The sequence below is a fragment of the Salvelinus sp. IW2-2015 genome, linkage group LG8, assembly GCF_002910315.2.
Source record: "Salvelinus sp. IW2-2015 linkage group LG8, ASM291031v2, whole genome shotgun sequence".
NCBI classification, from domain to species: Eukaryota; Metazoa; Chordata; class Actinopteri; order Salmoniformes; family Salmonidae; genus Salvelinus; species Salvelinus sp. IW2-2015.
The window spans coordinates 11,746,119-11,769,567 of NC_036848.1; the positions used below are offsets into that span (position 1 = coordinate 11,746,119).

Sequence of the window (23,449 nt, forward strand, 5' to 3'; positions counted from 1 at the left end):
CATACTAAGACAGGTCAAGTCCACTTCAATATTGATATACCTGCATTTGACATTTACATTAAGTACACTTTATCCAGAGTGACAGATGCTTGCCATGTTTCCCCAACCTGTGTTGTGGATATTTTTTTTTCAGGTCTGTGTCCTAACTACCTCACCCAATATGTAGCTACTAAAATATGGGACAAATTGCACACCATTAACAATTTTATTAAAAAAGTATTACAATGAAACCCATTAAAAGCAAAAATTGACTGTACAAAGCTGTTTTACATGGTACAGGTATAAATATTGAAGCCCCACACAGTGATGCAGTGCCAATCCAAACTTCGGCATGGGACAGATACACATTTTAATGTCTAAAAATGCCAGTGTTATCAGGCTGATGTTGGAATGGCTTCAAACTTGTATGAAACAAATGCCTTTCAATCTGCTGTTAACATGAAATATCACTGGGGATGCTGAATACTTCATTACAAAATAAGGCACCGTTCTCCAACATCTTCACGCAGAACTCAACCTGATTATGCGATCAAAGAAATGGACCTACAAAACCAGAAACAAATGGCTTCCAAAACTGAGTTTACCCCCCCCCAACTCAATACAAATGGAGAAAACCTCAGTTTAAAATTCTGGTATGATGAAAAGCATGTCTACACAGAAAGGAACTAAAAGCTATCCAAAAGTGGTTTCTGTACTGTAGTCCAGGATGAGGATTGTGCTCTAACAGACATGCATAGTGGAGGATAATCCATTATACTTATAAATGACTGGTAGCACCACTTCCATAGGAAATTCAATTTGACGTTGTACACGATACAAAAACATTGCAGGAGGGAGGTGTTAATGGTTGCTTGGTTCCAATACAAACCATTCTATCCATGTTTAGCATATCCACGTGATATTTCCACAGCTACGGAATCACTTTTTATGAGTGGGAGATTCATAACAATGAGCTATCCTTTTGGCAGCATACTACTGCTGTATATGGGGGCAATTTTAATTTCATATAATTTATCAGCTTTTATCCAAAGCGGCTTACAGTTAAAATCCATTCTGTATGGGGTCCTTGCCCTATAAATAATTTTGCCCCGGGGCCAGACGGTCTTTGCCAAAGTCCGGAGGGTCATTCAAAAAAATGTGTTATTAGAATTGGCTGCTTGTTTGACTATGACTAAAGTAACTGTAGTGGGAGGAGAAAATATCAGATCATATTTTAATCTAATAATTGTCAATTAATTTTTCATAAATTATTAGTTTCAAGGATTTATACTACATGCTGTTACCTTGGAAACCCCTTTTCCCCAAATAAAACCCATTCATGATGTTTATACAAACATCACATTTCAAATAGATTACTTCTTATGCAAACATTATCCAAACATAACCTGCATATTATATTTACGTATACAAAACCACTTTCAAAACGTTACTGGGCCAAATAGAAAAGTGAGGATATTTAGCATGATGTGTGAGGTGTGCTTGTAGGATTCGTCCCTTTCAGAGGGAAATTGTCTATAGCCTGCTTACAGGAAGCAGAAGCTTCATGAAATCCTGACATGGGCAGGGCCATGATATGTAATGGACCAATCTGGCGGTCACGCTGTGGAGAGCTCCACCCCACTGTCACACACTCCGCTGTCCTCCCATCCGTCCAGCTTCAGATCACACACACGTTCTGAGACACCCAGCAACACAAAGAGAGAGAGATAAGGGGGATTAAGAGCAGAGGACTTCTTATCCAAGATTATTCTATTGAAATCACATAAGGTATAATAGCTGTTGTTTTTGAGCTTACCTAAGAGTTTTGTGGTGCTTTGGGTAGCTGGTGGAGCCTGTTCTGTTTCACACAGTGCCCCCTCCAGTACTGTCAAAGCAGAGCAGTTCCCTACAGTCCTGAGTCCCTCCAAAAGGTCCTTGACCTTTCCTCCAGACACCTACAGACGGTGGCATAGAAGTGTAACGTGTCAAGTTGTCACGTGCACAACTACAGTTAAATACCTTTCTTGCAAGAGCTTATCCCAACAATGGAGTAATCCATATCAGTAGTACTATAAAATAAAGTAGAACAAACGAGAAATAGAGAGCAAGAAAGTAAGCAAGCTATATACAGGGCCAGTTCCAACACCAATGAAATACACATATAGATAGATAGAGGTAGATATGTATAGGGGTAAGGTGACTAGGCATCAGGATATATGATAAACAGATTAACAGCAGTGTAAATTATGATTGTGAGCGTGTGAAGAGTCAGTATAAATGTGTGTACATGTTATGTGTGTGAGAAAATGGAGAGTGTGCATGTGTTGGTGTGTCAGTGTGCGTGAGTGTGTAGAGTCCTGTGAGTGTGTAGAGTCCTGTGAGTGTAGTCCTGTGAGTTTGTATAAAGACAGTGCAAAAATGTAAATAAAAGGGTCAACTCAGATAGTTAAAAGTGGCTACATGGACTATGTAGCAGTTTTATGGCTTGGGGATAGAAGCTGTTCAGGAGCCTGTTGGTGTCAGACTTCATGCACCGGTACCGCTTGCCGTGCAGAAGCAGAGAGAACATTATGGCTTGGATGGCTGGCGTTGAGGGAGAGGTTGTTGTCCTGGCCCCACAGATCACTGACCTCCTCCCTGTAGGCTGTCTCATCGTCGCCGGTGATCAGACCTACCACCGTCGTGTCATCAGCAAACTTGATGATAGAGTTGGAGTTGTGCGTGGTCACCCAGTCGTGGATGAACAGGGAGTACAGGAGGGGACTAAGCACCACCCCTGTGGGGCCCCCATGTTGAGGGTCAGCGTGGCAGAGGTGATGTTGCCTACCCTCACCACCCGCAAGGGTGGTGGTTTTAAATGCTAGTAAAACTAAGTGCATGCTCTTCAACCGATTGCTGCCTGCACCCGACCGCCCGACTAGCATCACTACTCTGGACGGTTCTGACTTAGAATATGTGGACAATTACAAATACCTAGGTGTCTGGTTAGACTGTAAACTCTCCTTCCAGACTCACATTAAGTATCTTCAACCCAAAATTACATCTAGAATCGGCTTCCCATTTCGCAACAAAGCATCCTTCACTCATGCTGCCAAACATACCCTCGTAAAACTGACTATCCTACCGATCCTTGACTTTGGCGATGTCATTTACAAAATAGCCTCCAACACTCTACTCAGCAAACTGGATGTAGTCTATCACAGTGCCATCCGTTTTGTCACCAAAGCCCCATATACTACCCACCACTGCGACCTGTATGCTCTTGTTGGCTGGCCCTCACTACATATTCGTCACCAAACCCACTGGCTCCAGGTCATCTATAAGTCTTTGCTAGGTAAGGCCCTGCCTTATCTCAGCTCACTGGTCACCATAGCAACACCCACCCATAGCATGCGCTCCAGCAGGTATATTTCACTGGTCATCCCCAAAGTCAACACTTTCTATTGCCTTTCCTTCCAGGTCTCTGCTGCCAATGACTGGAACGAATTGCAAAAATCACTGAAGCTGGAGTCTTATATCTCCCTCTCTAACTTTAAGCATCAGCTGTCAGAGCAGCTTACCTGTACACAGCCAATCTGTAAATAGCACACCCAACTACCTCATCCCCATATTATTACTTACCCTCTTGCTCTTTTGCACCCCAGTATCTCTACTTGCACATCTATCACTCCAGTGTTAATGCTAAATTGTAAGGCCAATTTATTTTGTGGAATTGCCTTACCTCTCTACTCTTCTACATTTGCACATACTGTACATAGATTTTTCTATTGTGTTATTGACTGTATGTTTGTTTGTGTGTAACTCGGTGTTATTGTTTTTGTCGCACTGCTTTGCTTTATCTTGGCCAGGTCGCAGTTGTAAATGAGAACTTGTTCTCAACTGGCCTACCTGGTTAAATAAAGGTGACATAAATAAAAATAAAAGGAAGTCCAGGATCCAGTTGCAGAGGAAGGTGCTCAGTCCCAGGGTTCTAAGCTTGGTGATGAGCTTGGATGGGACTATGGTGTTGAATGCTGAACTGTAGTGTATGAAAAGCAATTCCACATAGGTATTCCTCTTATTTAGGTGGGCGAGGGCAGTGTGGAATGGAATTGAGGTCTCCTGACGTGGGGAATAAAGGCTGGGTCAAGGAGAGGTAGGACATGACTGTGAATATGCCTGCCAGCTGTTATGCGCATGCACTGAGAACGCGTCCTGGAATACCGTCCGGCCCCGCGGCCTTAAGTGTTGACCGGATTAAAGATCACGCCGGCCCCGGAGAGCGAGATCACCCAGTCCCCTGGCTCGGTGGGGGCCCTGACGCACGGCATCATTCAACAATTGAGTCAAAATTCAATCGAAGTGTTGAAAAAAAAAAGTCCCCAAGTTTCCATGAGAACATATTCATTCACTTTCTGTTCTGATTTTAATTTAAGGTGGGAGAAATCTGACCAAGAAAGAGGACAGACTATGAAAGTGAAATTTCAATCTTACAATGGCTGTGTGACTCACAAGCCCTATATTTCCCCCTCATGTCTTTGCTTTAGGTTGGGATAGTGTGTGTGTGTACCTCGTAGCTGTCCAGCAGCGTGCTTGCGGGGGAGGAGCTGAGTCTGAAGGCGCTGTTGAGGATGCCCAAGCCCAGTATGTGTGCCAGGCTCTCCCAGCCACCCTCCGGGCACTCCAGGGCCTGGCATAGTGTCCGCTTTGTGTCTGAGCCCAGGCTCTGCATGTCACCTACAGAAATATGACATCGTTGTACTCCACAGTGGACAAGAAACAAGATGAGACAGCAGGAGAACCCCATGGCTTAAGCTGTAGAGATTACAATGAAGGGGCTTGTTTAAACTGAAGTGTGTGAGCCAACCTTGAGGGGGGACGAAGACGGAGGTGTTGCTCTCTGGCTTGTACTCTTTTCCATTCAGGATTTCCAACACCTAGAAGTACAAGGAAGAGAGAATATTTAGCGAACGTTCCAGTTGATCAAAGGTAAATTCTCAAAAATGCTTTCAACTCTTGAATTCACACACCAGTAGTTTCGAACAGTCATAAAATTACTTTCATAGTAAAAAAATGTAAGTGTGAGAAAGGACTGTAGCAATATTAGTCAGCTGAGTGATATGTGACCATAGAAGAACATTGAGGTTAACGACAAACACACGGAACCCACCTCAGGAGTGGCAGCCATGTTGAGCGGAGTTGTCCCTGGGATGTAGCCTTCATCCTCCTCTTCCTCATCCACACAGCAGTCATGCTCTCTGAAGAAGAGGGGCTCAAAGTTTTCTTTGTGAGGATCGGCACCTAGACATGAAAAGATTGATAAAGTAATTTCTGTCTTTGAGCTAGGACTATATTATAAAAAGGGGCCGTTACAGAGCAAACATCAAGACGGTCATCAAATTGAGACATTTGCACAAAGGGGACAGTTTGAAGAAACGTAGTCCCACCTGCAGCCATGAGGAGAGCGGTCAGCTTGACAGAGCCCCGCCCTGTGGCTGTATGGAGAGGGCTGGAACCGTTGTAGGTGCAGCAGTCCACATTAGCATCCCCCTAGGGAGAAAGAACACTGTCAACACACACATCTTACGCCCACAACCCTCACAGGGAAAGGGCTACTTGGGTTGTGTTAGTTTGACTATACTAAACATACTCTAGGTCTCCCATCCAGGTATTGACCAGCCCCAACTCTGCTTAGTCTCAAGATGCCAGCAGAACGTTGCAGGGTGGTAGGTATGGATGTAGGCAAGGCTTCTACAATATATACCTCCAGTAGCAGGCAGCCTGCCAGGGAGACGTTGTCCAGCTCAGTGGCCAGATGGAGCGCCGTGCGGCCGCAGCTCCTCTCCTGGACCTCCACACTGCCCCCGCTCACCAGGAGGTCCCTGAGGGAACACAGGCTGTTGGCCAGCACAGCCAGGTGGAGGGAGCACAGTCCTGGAGGATAAAATCACTGTCATACTCCAGTGGACTCTTCACAATGTACTGTGTGTGTGTGTGTGTCTGTGTTGTACCTGCTGCGTTGGGGAGGTCCACTAGTTCCACCATCTCTCTGCGTTTCAGTAGAAATCCCAACATACCTCCCTCCTTCTGCTGGGCGGCCAGGTGAAGAGCTGTGTTTCCGTGGCGATCAGACAGAGTGACATCAGCCCCAGCCAATAAGAGGGCCTCAGCTACCGCCTTCTGCTGTGTTATCACCGCTAGGTGCAAAGGAGTCTGGTATAGAGGGACAAATATGGGGTTCTGATTTTACTACCTCAGAATTCTTTTTTTATTTTACCTTTATTTAACTAGGCAAGGACAAATTCTTGTCTGTGTGTGTTTGTTACCTGGTAGAGGTTGTTCCTCATGTTGAGGACCTCCTCTCCAGGCAGGGCAGAGAGCACCTGGGCTAGACTCCTGACTGCGTCTGTCTGGCTGTGGATCACTCCCAGATGGAGACCACTGGAGAAACAGAGGACAGGCACAGATTGGCATGTGCTACTGCAGAAATTATGCCACATTTCAGGGCTATTTAACCTATCGGCATCAATGCAGATGGACACAAAATGGAGGCAAATGAATGCAGATAGAAAAGTTTGAAAAATGCAGGGACGGTTGTATTTCCATTCAAATGAGGTCTGAAGTGATGGAGAGGGGACGTACGTGTCACCGTTCTCGTCCTGAGCAGTCATGAGCTGGCGCTGTGGAGCCAGCAGGTAGCTGACGTCACCAGTGACGGCGTACTGGAAGAGGGCTTCAGCCTGCCTCTCAGCAACATCCACCAGCCTGGCCTCCAGCACACACTCTGTACACAAATATAAAAACACTGTCATTGACTGGATACACAACACCCTGGCTTCCAACACACACTGTCACACACAGACACCCTGCAGTGGTCTGCTCCCTGAGGCACTGACTCACTCTGGCTAATCACTTTACAAATGTCTCGGTTGACCTCACCTCCAGTCCTGTCCCCTGGTCCTAGCTCCACACCGGCCCCTCTCTCCTCACTCGTCTCCCCAGCAGAGGCGTCCTCTGACTTGGCTCGGACCCCCACCACGGCCCCTGAGGCCGGGTCATCATCCATGTCGCTGTCATCACCACTGTCCTCCGCTCTGCCCTGTGGAGCTGTGTTGAGAGGGAACATGGGTTGAGCTTCATTCCTATCCTGAACTGAAACGGAATTGATCTCAAAACCCTGGAAAACAGACAGACACACTCACCATGTTTAATTCCCGCCCCGCCACCACTCATGCCAGGTGAAAAGCCAGAGCTGTAGCTGGTGCCGTAATTATTGTAGGTGGAATAGCCCTGGAAGAAACCTAAAATATAATCAAAAGTTGTTATTTTAACCTAAATAGACAATAAAGCTTTTGAAAATGGTACTTCATCTTGTGTTTAGGACTTTTATGAGACATTACCCATTTGATCTTGACATGGCTTGTCTCGTTCACCTTAAAATCACATTTCATTACATTTATTCAGTTTTGTAAAAATGTATGACTTATAAGAAACATGTTTGTTGTACCTCCTCCTCCCCCTGTAGCGGGACCACCCCCCCCTGGTCCCCGGTACAGGCCCCCTGCTCCACCGTGGCCGCTGTAGTCCTGGAAGTTAGGCAGGGTCTTCTGTCTCTTCCTCTGAACCTCTTCCTTATCTGAGCATGAAGACCAGGGGCAAGACGAGCGGATTGACTTGACAGAATAATGGGTTATGTTCAATTTGAAGAATAGCACAAACTACAGTGGGTTGGGATGGAGTACAGCATGCACAAGGGGTCTACAGGAACAGGTCTGGGAGTGTTTCAGACCGGCTCACCTATGATCTGCGGGTGGTAGGTGAAGGGCTTGGGCTCGCTCGTCTCATTGTCCGATTTACGCTTCAGCTGCACAAACACCGAGGTGGGTTTCTGGAGGTTCAGGTCTCTGTATTTGGGGGTCTTGAAAACAATGGCAAACTGTGGAGGGGGAAGGGGTGGAGATTTTACTCATGGTTAGGTTATAGTACAGGGGAGGAAATGTAAAATACAGGAGAGGAAATGGACTTCATTGGCAACTTATGTGTCACTGACCTGTCGGTGGACATCGGTGGGGGAGAAGTCCCCAAAGGCCTCCCATGTCAGCCCCGTCTCGTCATCCTCATAGAAGCGCACCTGGATGTCATCTGTTGCGACAGGGGAAAGATACACTCTCACAACTCCACCTTCAAACTAGGAGTAAAGTAATAAACTGACCATGTGAAAGATATTGGAGGATAATACAAGTTCACTAGAAAAAAAAACACGTCTTTATTATCCAAACCAACAAGTATGTGCATAAAGCCTTCAAGTGTTGCAGGGTATCTTTCACGTGTCATCGGTCATGGAACCAAAAGGAAATGTCAACGTCTTTCCAAAGAAACCAGGAAATGGTGCCCCACATCTCCAGACAGAAGTATTTGAATATCTCAGAGAAATGTTTTGACTGCACTGTACACTTCCTCGACAAGGAAACTCCGGTCTTAGGAAAGCTACTGTGTGTGCAGGCATCTGTTCCAACCCAATACACCTATTTCAAAGAATCATTGAAAATCGTGGTCTTCAGTATGGATTGTTTGAATCAAGTGTGTTAGTGCTGGGCTAGAAGAAAAGCCTGAAGGACAGGAATAGGATATCCCTGATTGAGTCTGATAAGCATGATACACAGTGAGGTAGAATTACTGGAGATGAGGCTCTTTGTTTGGAAGTCAAACGGCAGAGCCCAACAGAGACGTGAACTTCTGTTCCAAGAGAGGATCTTTCATTCCAGGGTTGTTGACGTTCTGCCAACCGACCAATGCAGAATATTTTAAAGAAAACATAGCGAGAAGGACAACAGGCCACTACAACTCTCTTCCTCTTCCCACATTTGCATAACAGATGGGGAATTCCCTGAGGTTGGAAAAGCAGGCCGGAGGACTTCCTTCATGAGTAGTACAGTGTGATGAATGATGATGTCACATAGAGACATGTACCGGGTTGATGTTAAGAGCCAGCTAGATAACGCTTCAGACAACACGTTGACAGTTAGATCTTCATGATAAAGTTGTCTTGGGAGAATAGATGGCACAACCATGGCGCCTGCATCTTACACCTGTTTCACACTATCGTGCTGACCCAAACGGTACCGGCTCAGATATTTTCCTTTCCAGCAACTGTGGTGGATGCGTAACCATGCCAGCGCAGTACAGCTCGGCTCAAGGTTGACTCAGCTGTGGAGTGTGAAAAAGGAACTAGGGTACCTTTCTGAACCTTGTCACAGAGCAGGTAGACCTCCTCTCCTCCTGTCACACAGCCAGCTGTTCGGTCCATCCGCACTATCTTCAGGTTGGACGCATTTGGAGCTTCTGCAGACAGAACAGGGGAATAGAGAGATGGTCAAAAGGGTCAACTCAGATCTTCTGTTTAGTGCAAGCAGAATTAGTTATATTTATTGACAGCTAATAGGCAACTAAAAAAACAGTATTCTTTGTGGTGCATAATCCCTATTGGATGCCTTGCAAATCCTTGAAAATGCCCTTCGTTATCAAATTTCAAACCACCATTTTGCTTGTTTCTTTTCTAATTTCAAAAAACCCCAGACACCCTGAATGTGAAGAAGAAAAGACTTGACATACACTAACTGTGTGGATGCTTTCACGCAGTAAAGGGCTGGCATCAAAATGAAAAGTGGATGCCTAGTTTCAGCCTAGGAGAGGAAGCCGAGTGACAAATGTGATGTGGAGGAAGATACACGCACAGAGCTACGCAAATGAAACCAGGGCACACAGATATGGTTTAATTTCAATACATCTGTATAACTCTGAATAAAAACGTGAATTCAGTGATACACTGCATAAAGGCACGAGAGCGGTTAAATTCATTTGTTCAAACAATAGTCCCTTCCGGAGTTTCATAGTCTTATAGCTACTGGGTTGCATGTAGCCTGATATGGTGTGTTTCTATGGTGAGGTGAGGGACCTTTGTCATAAGATGGACTTAGAAAAGGGTAATGGACCACCCTTCACTGGTAATGTAATGTAAAGAATAAACAATGGTGGACCACAGAGAGTTCTTATTGGGTCATGGCTAAAGACTGTTTTAGCTAGATAGTTAGCTAGCTAGTCATTGTTATGTTGGGGTCAGAGTGCACTGGAAAGCGCAGCACAAATGGCCGAATCCTAACTTGAGATCAAACCACTTTAGCCAGACTTTTGCATTAATCATGCATTGATGTCAATGGGAGAATTGAGTTGCATATGCAAATGTTAGAAACATTTGGTGGAATTGTCACTAAGTGACTATGTGGCTGTTAGTGACTTACTGCTGTCGAAGATGGGGTCTGATATGACGGGGTCCAGTCTACGGGAGAAGCCCCCGTCACTGTCTGGGAGGAAGGCTGTGAACATGAGGCGCACCACACTCAGATCCATCTCTTTAGCCTGGTAGGACGCTGCGCTGCTGATCAGGTTTCTCTGGTGATCTGAACACACACACACAAAGGTTGAATGAAGCAGGCAATGCATAAATTCACATACAGTTCCTTCAGTAAGTATTCACACCCCTTGACTTTTTCTAAAACAAAATGTTACAAAGTAGGGTTAAAATGGATGCCAACAATGTACACAAAATACTCTGTAATGTCAAAGTGGAAGGATTTATTTATAAAAATTTAAATAAAAAAAAATAAACACTAAGATATCTCGATTAGATAAGTATTCACACCACCAGGTCAATACAGGTTAGAAACACCGTTGGAAGTGATTACAGCAGAGTCTTTTTGGATAAGTCTCGAAAAGCTTTCCACACCTGGATTGTGCAACATTTGCCTATTATTCTTTTTTAAATTCTTCAAGCTCTGTCAAGTTGTTTGTTGATCATTGCTAGACAGACATTTTCAGGTATTGCCATAGATCTTCAAACAGATATGTCAAAACTGTGAACATTCAATGTCGTCTTGGTAAGTAACTGTAGATTTGGCTTTGTGTTTTAGGGTTATTGAAAAACTCCCCAGTCCTTGCCGACGACAAGCATACCCATAGCATGATGCAGCCACCACCATGTTTAGAAATATGAAGAGTGGTATTCATTGATGTGTTGTATTTGCCCAAAATATAACACTTTGTATTCAGGACAAAAAGTGAATTCCTTTGCCAATTCTTTTTACAGTATTACTTTAGTGCCTTGTTACAAACAGGATGCATGTTTTGGAATATTTGTTTTATTCTGTATAGGCTTCCTTCTTTTCACTGTAATTTAGGTTACTATTTTGGAGTAACTACAATGTTGGTGATCCATCCTCAGTTCTCTCCTATCACAGCCTGTAAACCTTTTAAAGTCACCATTGGCCTCAGTGAAATCGCTGAACGGTTTCCTTCCTCTCCAGCAACTGAGTTAGGAAGGGCGCCTGTATCTTTGTAGTGGCTAGATGTATTGCTACACCATCCAAAGCCTAATTAACAGCTTCACCATGCGCAAATGGATATTCAGTGTCTGCTTTTTTTTATTTTTTTAAACAAATGTGCCCTTCTTTGTGAGGCATTGGAAAACTTCCCTGGTCTTTGTGGTTGAATCTGTGCTTGAAATTCACTACTCGACTGAGGGACCTTACAGATAATTGTATGTGTGGGGTACAGAGATGGGGAAGTCATAAAAAAAATCCCGTTAACCACTATTATTGCACACAGAGTGAGTACATGCAACTTATTATGTGATTTGTTAAGCAACTATTTTAGGCTTGCCATAACAAAGAGGTTATATACTTTTACCTCAAGACATTACAGATTTTCATTTTGAATTAATTTGTAAACATTTCTAAAATCACAATTCCACTTTGACATTATAGGGTATTATGTGTAGATCAGTGACACAAAAATCCCAATTTAATAAATGTTATTTTCAGGCTGTCACACAACTAAATGTAAAAAAGTCAAGGGGTGTGAATACTTTCTGAAAGCACTGTATGCAAAACAAAAAATATTCTTTGTGCTCTGCAGAAATATAGTCATTCAGTCCATTGTCTTAAAGGTGACTGACCAGTGAGCTCTCGGGGGATGCGGAACTCTCCCTGGAAGGCGTCCATCTCGGGATGGATGACGATACCACAGTTGTAGCCCATCCTGTAGGCCTCAGACATACGGTCCTCCAGTGTCTTACTCACGTTCTTCTTGGTCACGTGGAGGATGCCCAAGTTGGGGAAACTGTCACATGGAGTTATTGATTTATATGTGGTACGTTTTTAAACCCTTACGCTTGTGGAAATTGGCCTATATGGATACGGCCAAATTGAAATGTTTCTGATAGAAGAACTATGAAAAGCATATTCATGACAATGGAAGCAATTGAAAGAGAACAATTTGGAGATTATGGGGAAAATATTACACCAAAAGGTGAGGACACAACAGTTCGCCTGACAAGACTGAATCCAAACATTACACTGTTGATTTTATGTGCATTTTACATTTACTGTACTTTTACAGCATTTGTCAATGATGACAAGGATTTGAGTGAGAGGTCCAACTGGTGTCTCCAAGTGGTCACACACCTCTCCAAACTGTGCACAGTTCCCAGGTCATTTCTAAGCACTTTTATGACTCAAGGAAAGAGCCTTCAACTATAAAGGTGCTTTTTTCCCTTTCTTTTTTTGCTCTCCTAGCGTTGCCATTGAGGAACTGAAGCGAGCACACTTGTAGTTTTTTTATTTGGAACACTGCCGTGTCCCCACCATCACAAAATTACTGTTGTTGTTTATGCAATCCAAAAACATTCCATTATAAAAATCACAATTTGGGTCAGGTGGGCATCATTTGAAAGCATATTATATTACCAATATGGCTAGCTAAATTATAAAATAGGATCTTACAGTGTTAGGCTTTCAAAAGGCACTTCAAAAACATTGCAACTTTGGTGCGCATAGAAAGGAGTCATTTGTGCATTCAAGTGCTTGTTCCCAATCAGACAAACATAGGCTCATTCTCTTCAGGACAACCCAGGCTATAACGCATGTCATCTTTCTAACTGTGGATCAAACATAATTATAAACGTTGATACTGTAAATGGCACAACTTTTCTTGATTTAAAGCATTTCCCTCAGACAACAAATGTGCAAAAGTTGCCCAATTTGCGGGAGGGACGGGGGCATCGTCTTGTCACGCGTGGTGTTCAAGTTTATAACGGCTGTCAGTCAAAAGCTCTGACATCATGTATAGCATGTTACTGTACAGCCACTGCATTCTAATTTAGGCGCTTATCAATTACAAAATATGCCATTTCAACCTGTATACAGGGTGGGAAGGGCTAAGTAAACATGCAAGATAAAACACCACAACGACGTACGTTCAGGTTAGATGGGGAAACCCTAAGTCAGAAATCTCATCACTACATAGGATCTCAAAGGAAGGACCTATAATCATCTTATAGGAAGTCCTGACATGTCTGCAATGTTGTCAATAAGTAAGCATATTAAAACCTGTTGAATGCACCGGTAAGCTAACTGGTATGTGTGCGTGTCAGCTAGAGAGAGAATGGTGGAAACAAGCACCTGATGCTGGAGTCTTTGGGCTGTAGGTCTGCGATGCAGATGCCCTTGTCACACTGCTTGCCCACCAGACTGTGGGCATGGAGGTGGGCATCTTTAGAGTTGGTCACCAGCTGTACCACCACACGTGCCAACCCCTGGTAGTTACAGATCTGCAAAGAGGGAGACAAACACTTTTTAGACCAGATATAGAACTACAGCTCCGGGAGCCAGACTGATAGTGACTCATACATACATACACGCAACAAGCATCGAAAAAACGGTTGAAAATGCCAGTCCAAATGGTAAACAATATCCGACTGATGAATCGACCAAATGAAAACATGAAGGAAAGGATGGATGAAAAACAGTGTTCCACATGGCTCAAATTTTGACACTCAGGGTTAGGGTAGGTCGGGAACCTCAGTCTTTGCACACTTTTTAAATAAGTGACCAGAGTTATTTTTTATTAAACAACAGTGAAAGGTCGAGTTTTCAGCCAAAGATCCGATCCGATCCGAAAAGCCTCGGCATACCCATCACGGAAAACCCCTCAGTAAAATGGTTAATAAACATTACTTGGTACGAAAGGTCCCACAAAAATCGATATTCTGTCTTAAGTTTTTATTTCGTGGTTCGGGATTTTTTTCCGTTTTTTACTCTCAATATTACAATTATTCATAGAGAAACAACGAAAATTGATGTTGAGTCCATGTCGATGCTTAAATTACATCAGAAGACTATTTTTGAGGTCTGGAAAAAAACTAAGATTTAGCAAGAAAGGAATGTGTTGGCCTAGCCATATTTATACTGTTAGGCCTACTGCTGAAGCACATGTCATGACAGAGTTAGCAAAACAATCAGCACCCAATTGATAGAAATAATCCTGAATTAACATTTAATTGAGAATGTTTTTGGGGAAAGTCTGTCTACCCACAAGACTGTTATCATTAGCATCGCTAACTGGCTACATACAGAGTGGTAGACAAACACGCAACAAAACAGACAGAGGGGGGCAATATTGCGGAAATTAATTGGCAGATTTTGTGTTAAGTTCAGCTTTTTAAACCAACCGTGGCTAACCAGGGGTGGGATAATGTCAATGTGGCTTTGATTGGATAGTAGCCAATGATAGCGTGAGCTTTGTTTGACATTTTGCGATGGAACACGTGAAAAAAATGCATGCATTTCAGAACTGATTGGCGAGCTACTCGTAGGTGGGCTGCGAGCTACTGGTAGCTCTACCTGTTGGAGAACCCTGCTGTAGACGAATGCCATTGAACTAGGCCTTCACTTCGCCTCTTTCTGATTCCCCGAGACAAAATTGGCCTACATACAAAACCAACCCAGTTCCTAGAAACAGCACATGTTGTTAGACGCAGTAGCCAGCGGGTGAACCTGAAGAACACATTTTGAATTTGCCTAGGCCTACCTAGAAAAGTCTCTAGCCTGCTCTTGAACTCAAATGTCTTTTTCCTCAACCCTGTCCTTAGCCACAGCATATACACTACTGTTCAAAAGTTTGTGGTCACTTAGAAATTACCCTGTTTTTGAAAGATTTTTTTTTTTGTCCATTAAAATAACATCAAATTGATCAGAAATACAGTGTAGACATTGTTAATGTTGTAAATGACTATTGTAGCTGGAAACGGCAGATTTTTTATGGAATATCTACATAGGCCCATTATCCGCAACCAACACTCCTGTGTTCCAATGGCACGTTGTTAGCTAATCCAAGTTTATAATTTTAAAAGGCTAATTGATCATTAGAAAAACCTTTTGCAATTATGTTAGCACAGCTGAAAAATGCTGTAGTGAATAAAGAAGCAATAAAACTGGCCTTCTTTAGACTAGTTGAGTATCTGGAGCATAACCATTTGTGGGTTTGATTACAGGCTCAAAATGGCCAGAAACAAAGGACTTTCTTCTGAAACTCGTCAGTCTATTCTTGTTCTGAGAAATTAAGGCTATTCCATGCAAGAAATTTCCAAGAAACTGAAGATCTTGTACAACGCGGTGTCCTACTCCCTTCACAGAACAGCGCAAACTGGCTCTAATCAGAAAAGAAAGAGGAGTGGGAGGCCCCGGTGCACAACTGAGCAAGAGGACAAGTACATTAGAGTGTCTAGTTTGAGAAACAGACGCCTCACAAGTCGTCAACTGGCAGCTCATTAAATAGAACCCGCAAAACACCAGTCTCAACGTCAACAGTGAAGAGGCAACTCTGGGATGCTGGCCTTCTAGGCAGAGTTCCTCAGTCCAGTGTCTGTGTTCTTTTGCCCATCTTAATCTTCTTTTTATTGGCCAGTCTAAGATATGGCTTTTTTTTTGCAACTCTGCCTAGAAGGCCAGCATCCCGGAGTCGCCTCTTCACTGTTGACGTTGACACTGGTGTTTAAAAGGCTAATTGATCATTCGAGGACATTTCTAAGTGACCCCAAACTTTTGAACGATAGTGTACATATACGGTTTTCTAGAATATAAGGACTAGAATACAACTCCTCCCTTGGTTACCTATTTGGGTTATAGCCAGACTGCTACGCGCTCTCCTGCTTACACAGTATGGCAGTGTGGTGTTTTGTGTAAGGAAATACAATTTAGTAACATCTAAAATGTGCTCTCAGGGTTATTGCCTCTTAGCCTGTGCAGCTAGTTCATTCATAATGACTAAATTACTGAAATGTAAAGGTAAGGACTTGACTGGCTGAGTGAGGCTCAGTTAGGAGCTGGAGTGTGATGGTCACTGTGTTGTGTGTCTCATGTGGTTATTCAGACCCTTTCTCTACAGGGAAGATTAGTCTCTCTTGCGTAAACAAAACACACGCATACAATCACACACAACAAGCATTCAAAATGGTTGAAAATGCCAGTCCAAATGGTAAACAATATCTGAGTGATGAATCGACCAAAGGAAAGGACGGATGAAAACAGTGTTCCACATGGCTCAAGTTGACACTCAGGGTTAGGGTAGGTTGGGAACCTCAGTCTTTGCACACTTCTTCATACGCACCAGATCTATTTTCAAACAACGGTAAAAGGTCAAGTTCAGCTAAAGATTCCCAGCCAATCCAAAACTCCTCGGTTTACCCGTCACGGGAAACCCCTGAGCTTACCCGTCACCAATTCTTCACAGGAAAGAGAATGTGTATTTCTCTTCAGTGATCAGATATGCATTTCATGCAGTTGAATCACTTTCTATGACACACAGACCAATGTCAAAGAGTTCTGTTTTGACTAAAAGGAAGCCGACATAGATAGTCTAGATCTAACAATAGAATGTAAACAACATGCTTGATCTGTCAAAGGCTGATGACATTAATTCAATACAGCAACAATGACGCATCAAATAAATGATTAACTCTGTGAGTGACTTATGTATGCTATGAGGTTATGGATATCAACACATGTAATGGACACAGGGGGAGGTAAAAGTATGCCATCTAACCACTGAAATCTTACACATGCTTCCTTGTCAAAATGAATACTACACTGTAAAGCAGGGTTTCCCAATCTCAGTCCTGGGCCCCCTCCCCCCAACCCCCCATGTGCACATTTTGGTTTTTGCCCTAGGACTACAGAGCTGATTCAAATAATGAAAGTTTGATGAGGAGTTGGTTATTTGAATCAACAGTGTAGTGCTAGGGACAAAAACAACACGTGTACCACGGGGGGCCCCAGGACCGAGTTTGGGAAACCTGCTGTAGACGAATGCCACTGAACTAGGCCTTCACTTAGCCTCTTTCTGGTTCCCCGAGACAAAATTGGCCTACATACAAAACCAACCCAGTTCCTTAAAACAGCAAGTGCCGTTAGGTGCAGTAGCCAGAGGGTGAGACTGAAAAACACATTTTGAAGTTGTCTACCTAGAAAAGGCTCTCTAGCCTGCTCTTGCGCTCAAATGTATTTTTCCTCAAACCCATCTTTAGCCACAGCATATACATATCCAGCTTTCTAGAATATAACTCCTCCCTTGGTTACCTATTTGGGTTATCTTACAAGGTGAAAAGTGAGGCTGCAGTGAGAATGCTATTGTGTTGTCCTTGTCTTGCAGATTAAATTAAATTGCCCCTCCAGGGATGGATGCAAGCACTGACTTGTGGAAAACTCAACATTCTGTACTGTCGCCTCATATGAAACATTTGATCTCAACCCCAAAGGCTAGAGTATAGAGTCATATTAAAAGCTTTAGCTTCACCATCCAAATAAATACATAGGGAAGCATATATGTTGCACAGAAACAGAACTCATATCAATGTACTGTGTGTCTTCTTTGTACAGATGCACAACATAGACAGTGGGCTACATGTGCCTGCACAACCTCTATAACAGGTTTGAGAGACAATACTTTCTTCGCTCTGAGGCAGTCGTTTCATGTCTGAGTCTGTCTGAGATCGTGGGGGCGAGCTGAAAATACTGTTTCCTGTCAGAGACGCCACTCAACAGTTCCTAGTAATTACCCCTATGACACAGGAGGAAATTCCCAAAAGGCTTGAAACAAAGTAAATGGCAGGTCAGATTTATATACCTGGTTTCAAACACCTAATTTTCAAAAATGTGCTCTCAGGGTTATTGGCTCTTAGCCTGTGCAGCTAGTTCATTCATAAGGACTTAATGACTAAATTACTGAAACATAAGGACTTAATGACTAAATTACTGAAACATAAGGACTTAACTGGCTGGCTGACTGGCTGGCAGGCTCAGTTAGGAGTTGGAGTGTTACTGTCACAAAAGTTCAAATGTATTGAAAGAAAAGCACTCTACGCAAATGAGAGGTTGGAGAAAGTGACAACACCTACTCCTACTACATTTACATTACATTTAAGTCATTTAGCAGACGCTCTTATCCAGAGCGACTTACTATTTGAAGAAAATATGTGGAGACACAAACGGAGGGGATTTCCCAGAGTTCAGTCTGAACATTGTTCAAATTGTCTAAGATAAATTAATATTTGTGGTGTGTGAGTGAGAGAATGGATATATTTGCATGCCATGAACGGATTTCTGTCAGGGTGGGCCTGTAAATGTTAGTTTGAAATACAAGCGGAACTGATCATAACTTTTTCCGCTTATACACGAAAAAAACTACTAAATCTCAAACACATGAGACAGAAAATTCCTAGGAATCGCAAGCAGAATTCCTACTTCAGCTTGTTCAGTTGGAGGATCAAAGGAAGGGGGCTTCCCGAGTGGCGCAGGAACTGCATCGCAGTGCTAGCTACGTTACTACAGATCCTGGTTCGATCCCTGGCTGTCGCAGCCAGCCGTGACCGGGAGCCCATAAGGCAGCGCGCAATTGGCCAGCTGGGTTGTCTAGAAACTCCTGTGGTGGGCCAGGCGCAATGCACGCTGACACGGTCGCCAGGTGGATGGTGTTTCCTCCGACATATTGGTGCAGCTGGCTTCCGGGTTGAGCGAGTATTGTGTCAAGAAGCAGTGTGGCTTGGCGGGGTCGTGTTTCGGAGGACGCATGGCTCTCGACCTTCGCCTCTCCCGAGTCTGTAAGGGAGTTGCAGCGATGGGACAAGACTAACTACCAATTGGATAGCATGAAATTTGGGAGTAAAAGGGGGATCGAAAACATGAAAATAAAGGATGGAAGGAAGGAGTGAAGGACAGACAGCAGGCAATGAGAGAACAGAACGAAGAACGTAAAGGAGCGGAGGAGGGAAATAACTAAGGAAAGAAAGGAAGAAGGAAGGATGGAAAGCATGAAGGAAGAAAGGAAGGAAATGATGACATAAGGAAGGACATGTTGGTGGGACTTACCTTGATATTGGGATAGGACTTTCTGTTCTTCTCACTAGAGGCCCCTGGTAGCCCGCCGTGAGAAGGTCCCTCACAGCCATAACGAAACCTGAAGCCCCGCTAGAATAGACATAGAATACCTTTAATGACACTCAACTGAACACTTTTCAATACCACTTTGAAATGTGATTAAATTCCATTTTTGAGTCTAGCTTGTTTACGTAGCCTATGGTGTAACAGAGAAGGAGCACAATGAAGAAAAGGGTTACCTGTTTAGGCTGTTCAATGATTTGGAGGTAGGGTCCATCTGCTGTAACTAAGAACAAATAAACAATGGTTTACGTTAGTTTTACAGCAGGACTGGCCAACCCTCCTCCTAGAGAGCTTCTGTACTGGGTGTGCATACAGGCTTTTGTTCCAGCCCTGCTCTAACACACCCGATTTTGCTAACTAATGAGCTGCCAGTGAGGACATTGATTAGCAGAATCAGGTGTTAGAGTGGTGCTGGAACAAAACCCTGCACAGCCAGTAGCCTAGCTCTCCAGGACCTTCCCTCTACTAAACAAACATATTACTTTTCCCTAGGTGCTGTGGTAGAGGAAGTATTTTAAGTCAGATAAGAAGCAATACTGACAAAAGGTTTGAACCTTTTAGGAATGGGGGCCAGGGCTATCTTCCGTGTCAACAAAACACCTTCTGCTCTCTGTCTCAGAACATCTTCCTCCTCAAACAACTTAGCTGAGCGAGCCTCTTCCCCTTCCTGCCTAATGCAGGGCCCGCTGCCTAAGCCACATCCTCCCACTGACATAACCTCAATCAAGAACCTCATCTGCCAAATGATGTTCGGCTTCAGATCTCTATAGAACAGACAACCTTCATCCGGACATTAAAATGTGACATTTTCCTTCAGCTCTAAGAATGGATGTCTGTCACAAGATGTCTTGATCCATACTTGTAAGATGAATGAAGTAGCTTATCGGGTATGTCCATTCATCTAGACTGCTCTTGAATATGCCAGTTCTGGGTACAGAGATGGGTATCCCCCAAGAAAGTAGTAATAAAATAGATGTATTTTATATAGCCATTATATATAGCTCTTTTCATTACAAACAATCTCAAAGTCGCTTTGAACACAAAAACAACTGTAGGAATCTTGCTGTTCACAGTTGACGGTCTTTCACAGCTTCATATGTCTGGGCAGTTCAAAAAGGTACAGCAGCAGTACCTTGAACCTTATTTGCCCATTCCCACAACCACTAGTCTTGCATAAACATCCACTACTAGTCTCACTTAAACCTTGGTTTTAAAACAGCCCTCTTGAGACCAAAGGAGAAGTGAAAGCACAGAGTAGGAGAAGTATGCTTTATGTCTACATTACAACTCTGCAATATCGTGACATCATGAAACTGAGTTTAGAAAAACAACTTTTTCCATAAAAGAACAGAGGTGGCAAGGAAGAGCTTACTCTCGACAGTGAAAGCACTCTCCAATTTTAGGCTACCACTGGCATTCATTAAATGACATCTTTAGTTAGGCCTATTTCATCTCTATTTGGGTATAAAGGCCTAAACCATGGGGCATATCTGAAGGGGACAGATGGGTGCAGGTAATCAATATAGCTCATAATGGGTTTATAAAGGGGGTCATGACTTCTTACCTGTCCGGAGTGAGTTGGAGTGTGACATGGGAGGGTAAATCAGAGGATCCCATAGTGGATCTAGGTCAAAGTTGTACTACGAGAAAAGACAACAAGAGAGAACAAGGACATTGAAATCTAATTTCACTGACAAATGTAGAAAGGTATGACTAACATATATGAAAGAGACACTGGCAAACCTATGTCAGATGAAGAGACATCTTTAGCCACCGTGTTAACCTCTCCTTAAATATGGGCTGTTGTTCTGATGGGCTGTATGTTTATAGGGAAATCTATTTCTGCTTAAAACTCGGTGACAAAATATATAGCCTACAATGCATATATGACAAATACAGAGATTCAGTGTCGACATAGCGTGGACATGAAACACCTAGTTTACCGGTTGGTGAGGTAGGTAAGGCTCCTCTTCTGCCATGGTGTCTGAGAGAGAAGACAAAGACCTTGAGAAAAGTCATGGCTTATAAAGCAATAGTGCACATATGGATATTACATACAGGTATATCAAACTGACTTACCGGAATTAAAGATGTCATTGATTTCCTGCATCTGACCCAATCTCAAATGTGGCCTGATTAAACAGTTCTCGTTACATTTGGATTTGCTACTGGTAATGCTCTGTGCATAAACCACTTAGCTAACTAGCCAGTTCAAGTTTAATAGCTAACTAAAACAAGTGTCAAGATAAGAGAGGGTGCTGCTTTGGCTAATTTAAGTACATTTTCCAATAGCCCCATAATGACTAAATAAAGAGCAAACTGGCTTTACTTAGCTAACTAGCTAGCTACTTCATTGTTTGATTGTGGCTAGCATACATGCTAGTCGATTAAACTATTTTAGTTGGCTAGCATACATGCTAACTGGCTAATAAAGAGGAAGTGGACAAGGCTAACTACCTAACTGACTTGGTAGCAAAGTTATACCAGCGAACGGTAGTTAAGCTAACTATCAATAAACTTTCTAAATTAGTTACTCATTAAATTGAAACATTGTAGCCAATGCTTACCTTAGGTCACAAATGCGATTCCTACATCAACATGAAAGTCCAAGGCAATGGCAGTCCCAATCCAATCAGTTGAGTCGAGTTTTGCACATTATTGCGCCATGCTTGCGACCTGAACTCATTTGACCTAATCAAACATTGACGGTATCTATAGTAAATTGTTCACATTACACACAACTTGTTTGCATCAATAAACGAACATGAAATATGTCAGTACTAGCTAACAACAAAGGACATCGACTTATACAGTTGTTCAGACACTTGACTTCCCCACTAGAAATTTCACTGCGGTCAAGTAAACCGACACTCTCAAATCGCAGTTAAGCCATCTGCGCTTCACTTTACTCCTGAATTAGATGCGCGAATACACAACACTTTAGGGTATCACGTGTTTTCTGAAACTGAGTAGGATGCACTTTCATGCACAGATGAAGACTATAGCAACAAATCATTCCAAGCAAACTGTTTGAAGCACACTTATTCAATCTTCCATAATCAAAATTATAACATTTCTCGCTTTATCAAAACTTTCTTTGATATCCCGTGTAGAGTAAGGCTGCAGAAGCTGCAGTAGCCTAGCGGGGGTGCTATTTAACAAATGTTCAATTGTGAAAGCAAGATGTGTTTACAGTCATGACGTACAAACACAGTACACACACACACACACACACACAGTTTCACAGCAAGATCTAGGTGAGCTTGATGTTTTTCTTCGTTTTTCTTTGTATTTCATTAAAGAGAGTGTAGAATTTTGTTTAAAGTGTTAAATAACTACATTTGTTTGATCTATCCTCAACAAAATTGTATCTTTATAAACCATACAATGCCCATACTATGCCAGCTACAAGATTGGAAAAATACATTTACTGTATATTACAGTGACATTTTTTAGAGTTTTTAATTCAATTTTAACACAGTAAAAATGGAATATAAACATTTTGTGACGAGTGCCACTAGTACATCAGTAATACAGTGTGATTAACATGGCGCATCATTGCTTCCTTGTGATGTTGGGGGAGAATTTGAAGAAGGTGAGAAGAAAGGAGGATGTACACCATTGAAGCCAATTAACAGAAGAGGAGCAGAAGAGACTCCAACCTGACCACTGAAAGAGAGAACCAACTCACTGTACAGGGTTAGATTTGTTTTCAACCTATAACATATATAATTTCATTAAATTAATAAAAATTCTTTAAAAATATTTAAATTAAGTCAGTCAAAAATTATTGTTGATCTACTAGTAGCACACGTGACAACATTTTTACCATCAATTTTTTCTGTGTTACCGTTGAATTAGAATCCCTCAAAGTTCACGATAATAGGGCAAAACAAGTATTTTTTCCCATCTTGGAACTGGCATAATATGAGCATGTTATGCCTTGCAATATTGATGACAATGGATGATTGATCTACTAGTGGCTCACATGTGACAAAACATCTTTAAACTGGCATAATATGGGCATCGTATGGTATGCAACAGTCATCACACTGGATTAATTATCTACTAGTGGCTCACATCTCAAAATATGTTTACCAGACATTTTGTCTGTGGAACACTTGAGTTAAATACCCTCAAAGTTCACTTTAATATACTGAGTA

The 23,449-nt window shown here is 42.7% G+C and overlaps 1 protein-coding gene across 3 annotated transcripts; it reads right to left on the minus strand.

Moving 5' to 3' along the window:
* Positions 1-191: 191 nt before the first annotated feature.
* Positions 192-22,175, minus strand: LOC111967408 (nuclear factor NF-kappa-B p105 subunit). 3 transcript variants are annotated; one of them, XM_023992389.3, is made up of 24 exons: positions 21,854-22,175; positions 21,230-21,270; positions 20,851-20,926; positions 19,463-19,509; positions 19,215-19,313; positions 13,473-13,621; positions 11,969-12,132; positions 10,257-10,415; positions 9,196-9,300; positions 8,009-8,100; positions 7,756-7,894; positions 7,466-7,594; positions 7,161-7,259; positions 6,898-7,065; positions 6,601-6,742; positions 6,285-6,399; positions 5,970-6,171; positions 5,723-5,892; positions 5,406-5,508; positions 5,129-5,259; positions 4,826-4,895; positions 4,529-4,695; positions 1,796-1,934; positions 192-1,675 (listed from the first exon to the last, which is right to left on the minus strand). In XM_023992389.3, the coding sequence occupies exons 2-24, from the start codon at positions 21,263-21,265 to the stop codon at positions 1,596-1,598; spliced, it is 2,781 nt and encodes a 926-aa protein (XP_023848157.1). In that variant the 5' UTR covers positions 21,266-21,270; positions 21,854-22,175; the 3' UTR covers positions 192-1,595. The 3 variants fall into 3 exon arrangements, with proteins under 3 accessions (XP_023848157.1, XP_070300841.1, XP_023848156.1); XM_070444740.1 differs by having other exon boundaries at positions 21,230-21,290; XM_023992388.2 differs by lacking the exon at positions 21,854-22,175 and adding an exon at positions 21,366-21,751.
* Positions 22,176-23,449: the final 1,274 nt, after the last annotated feature.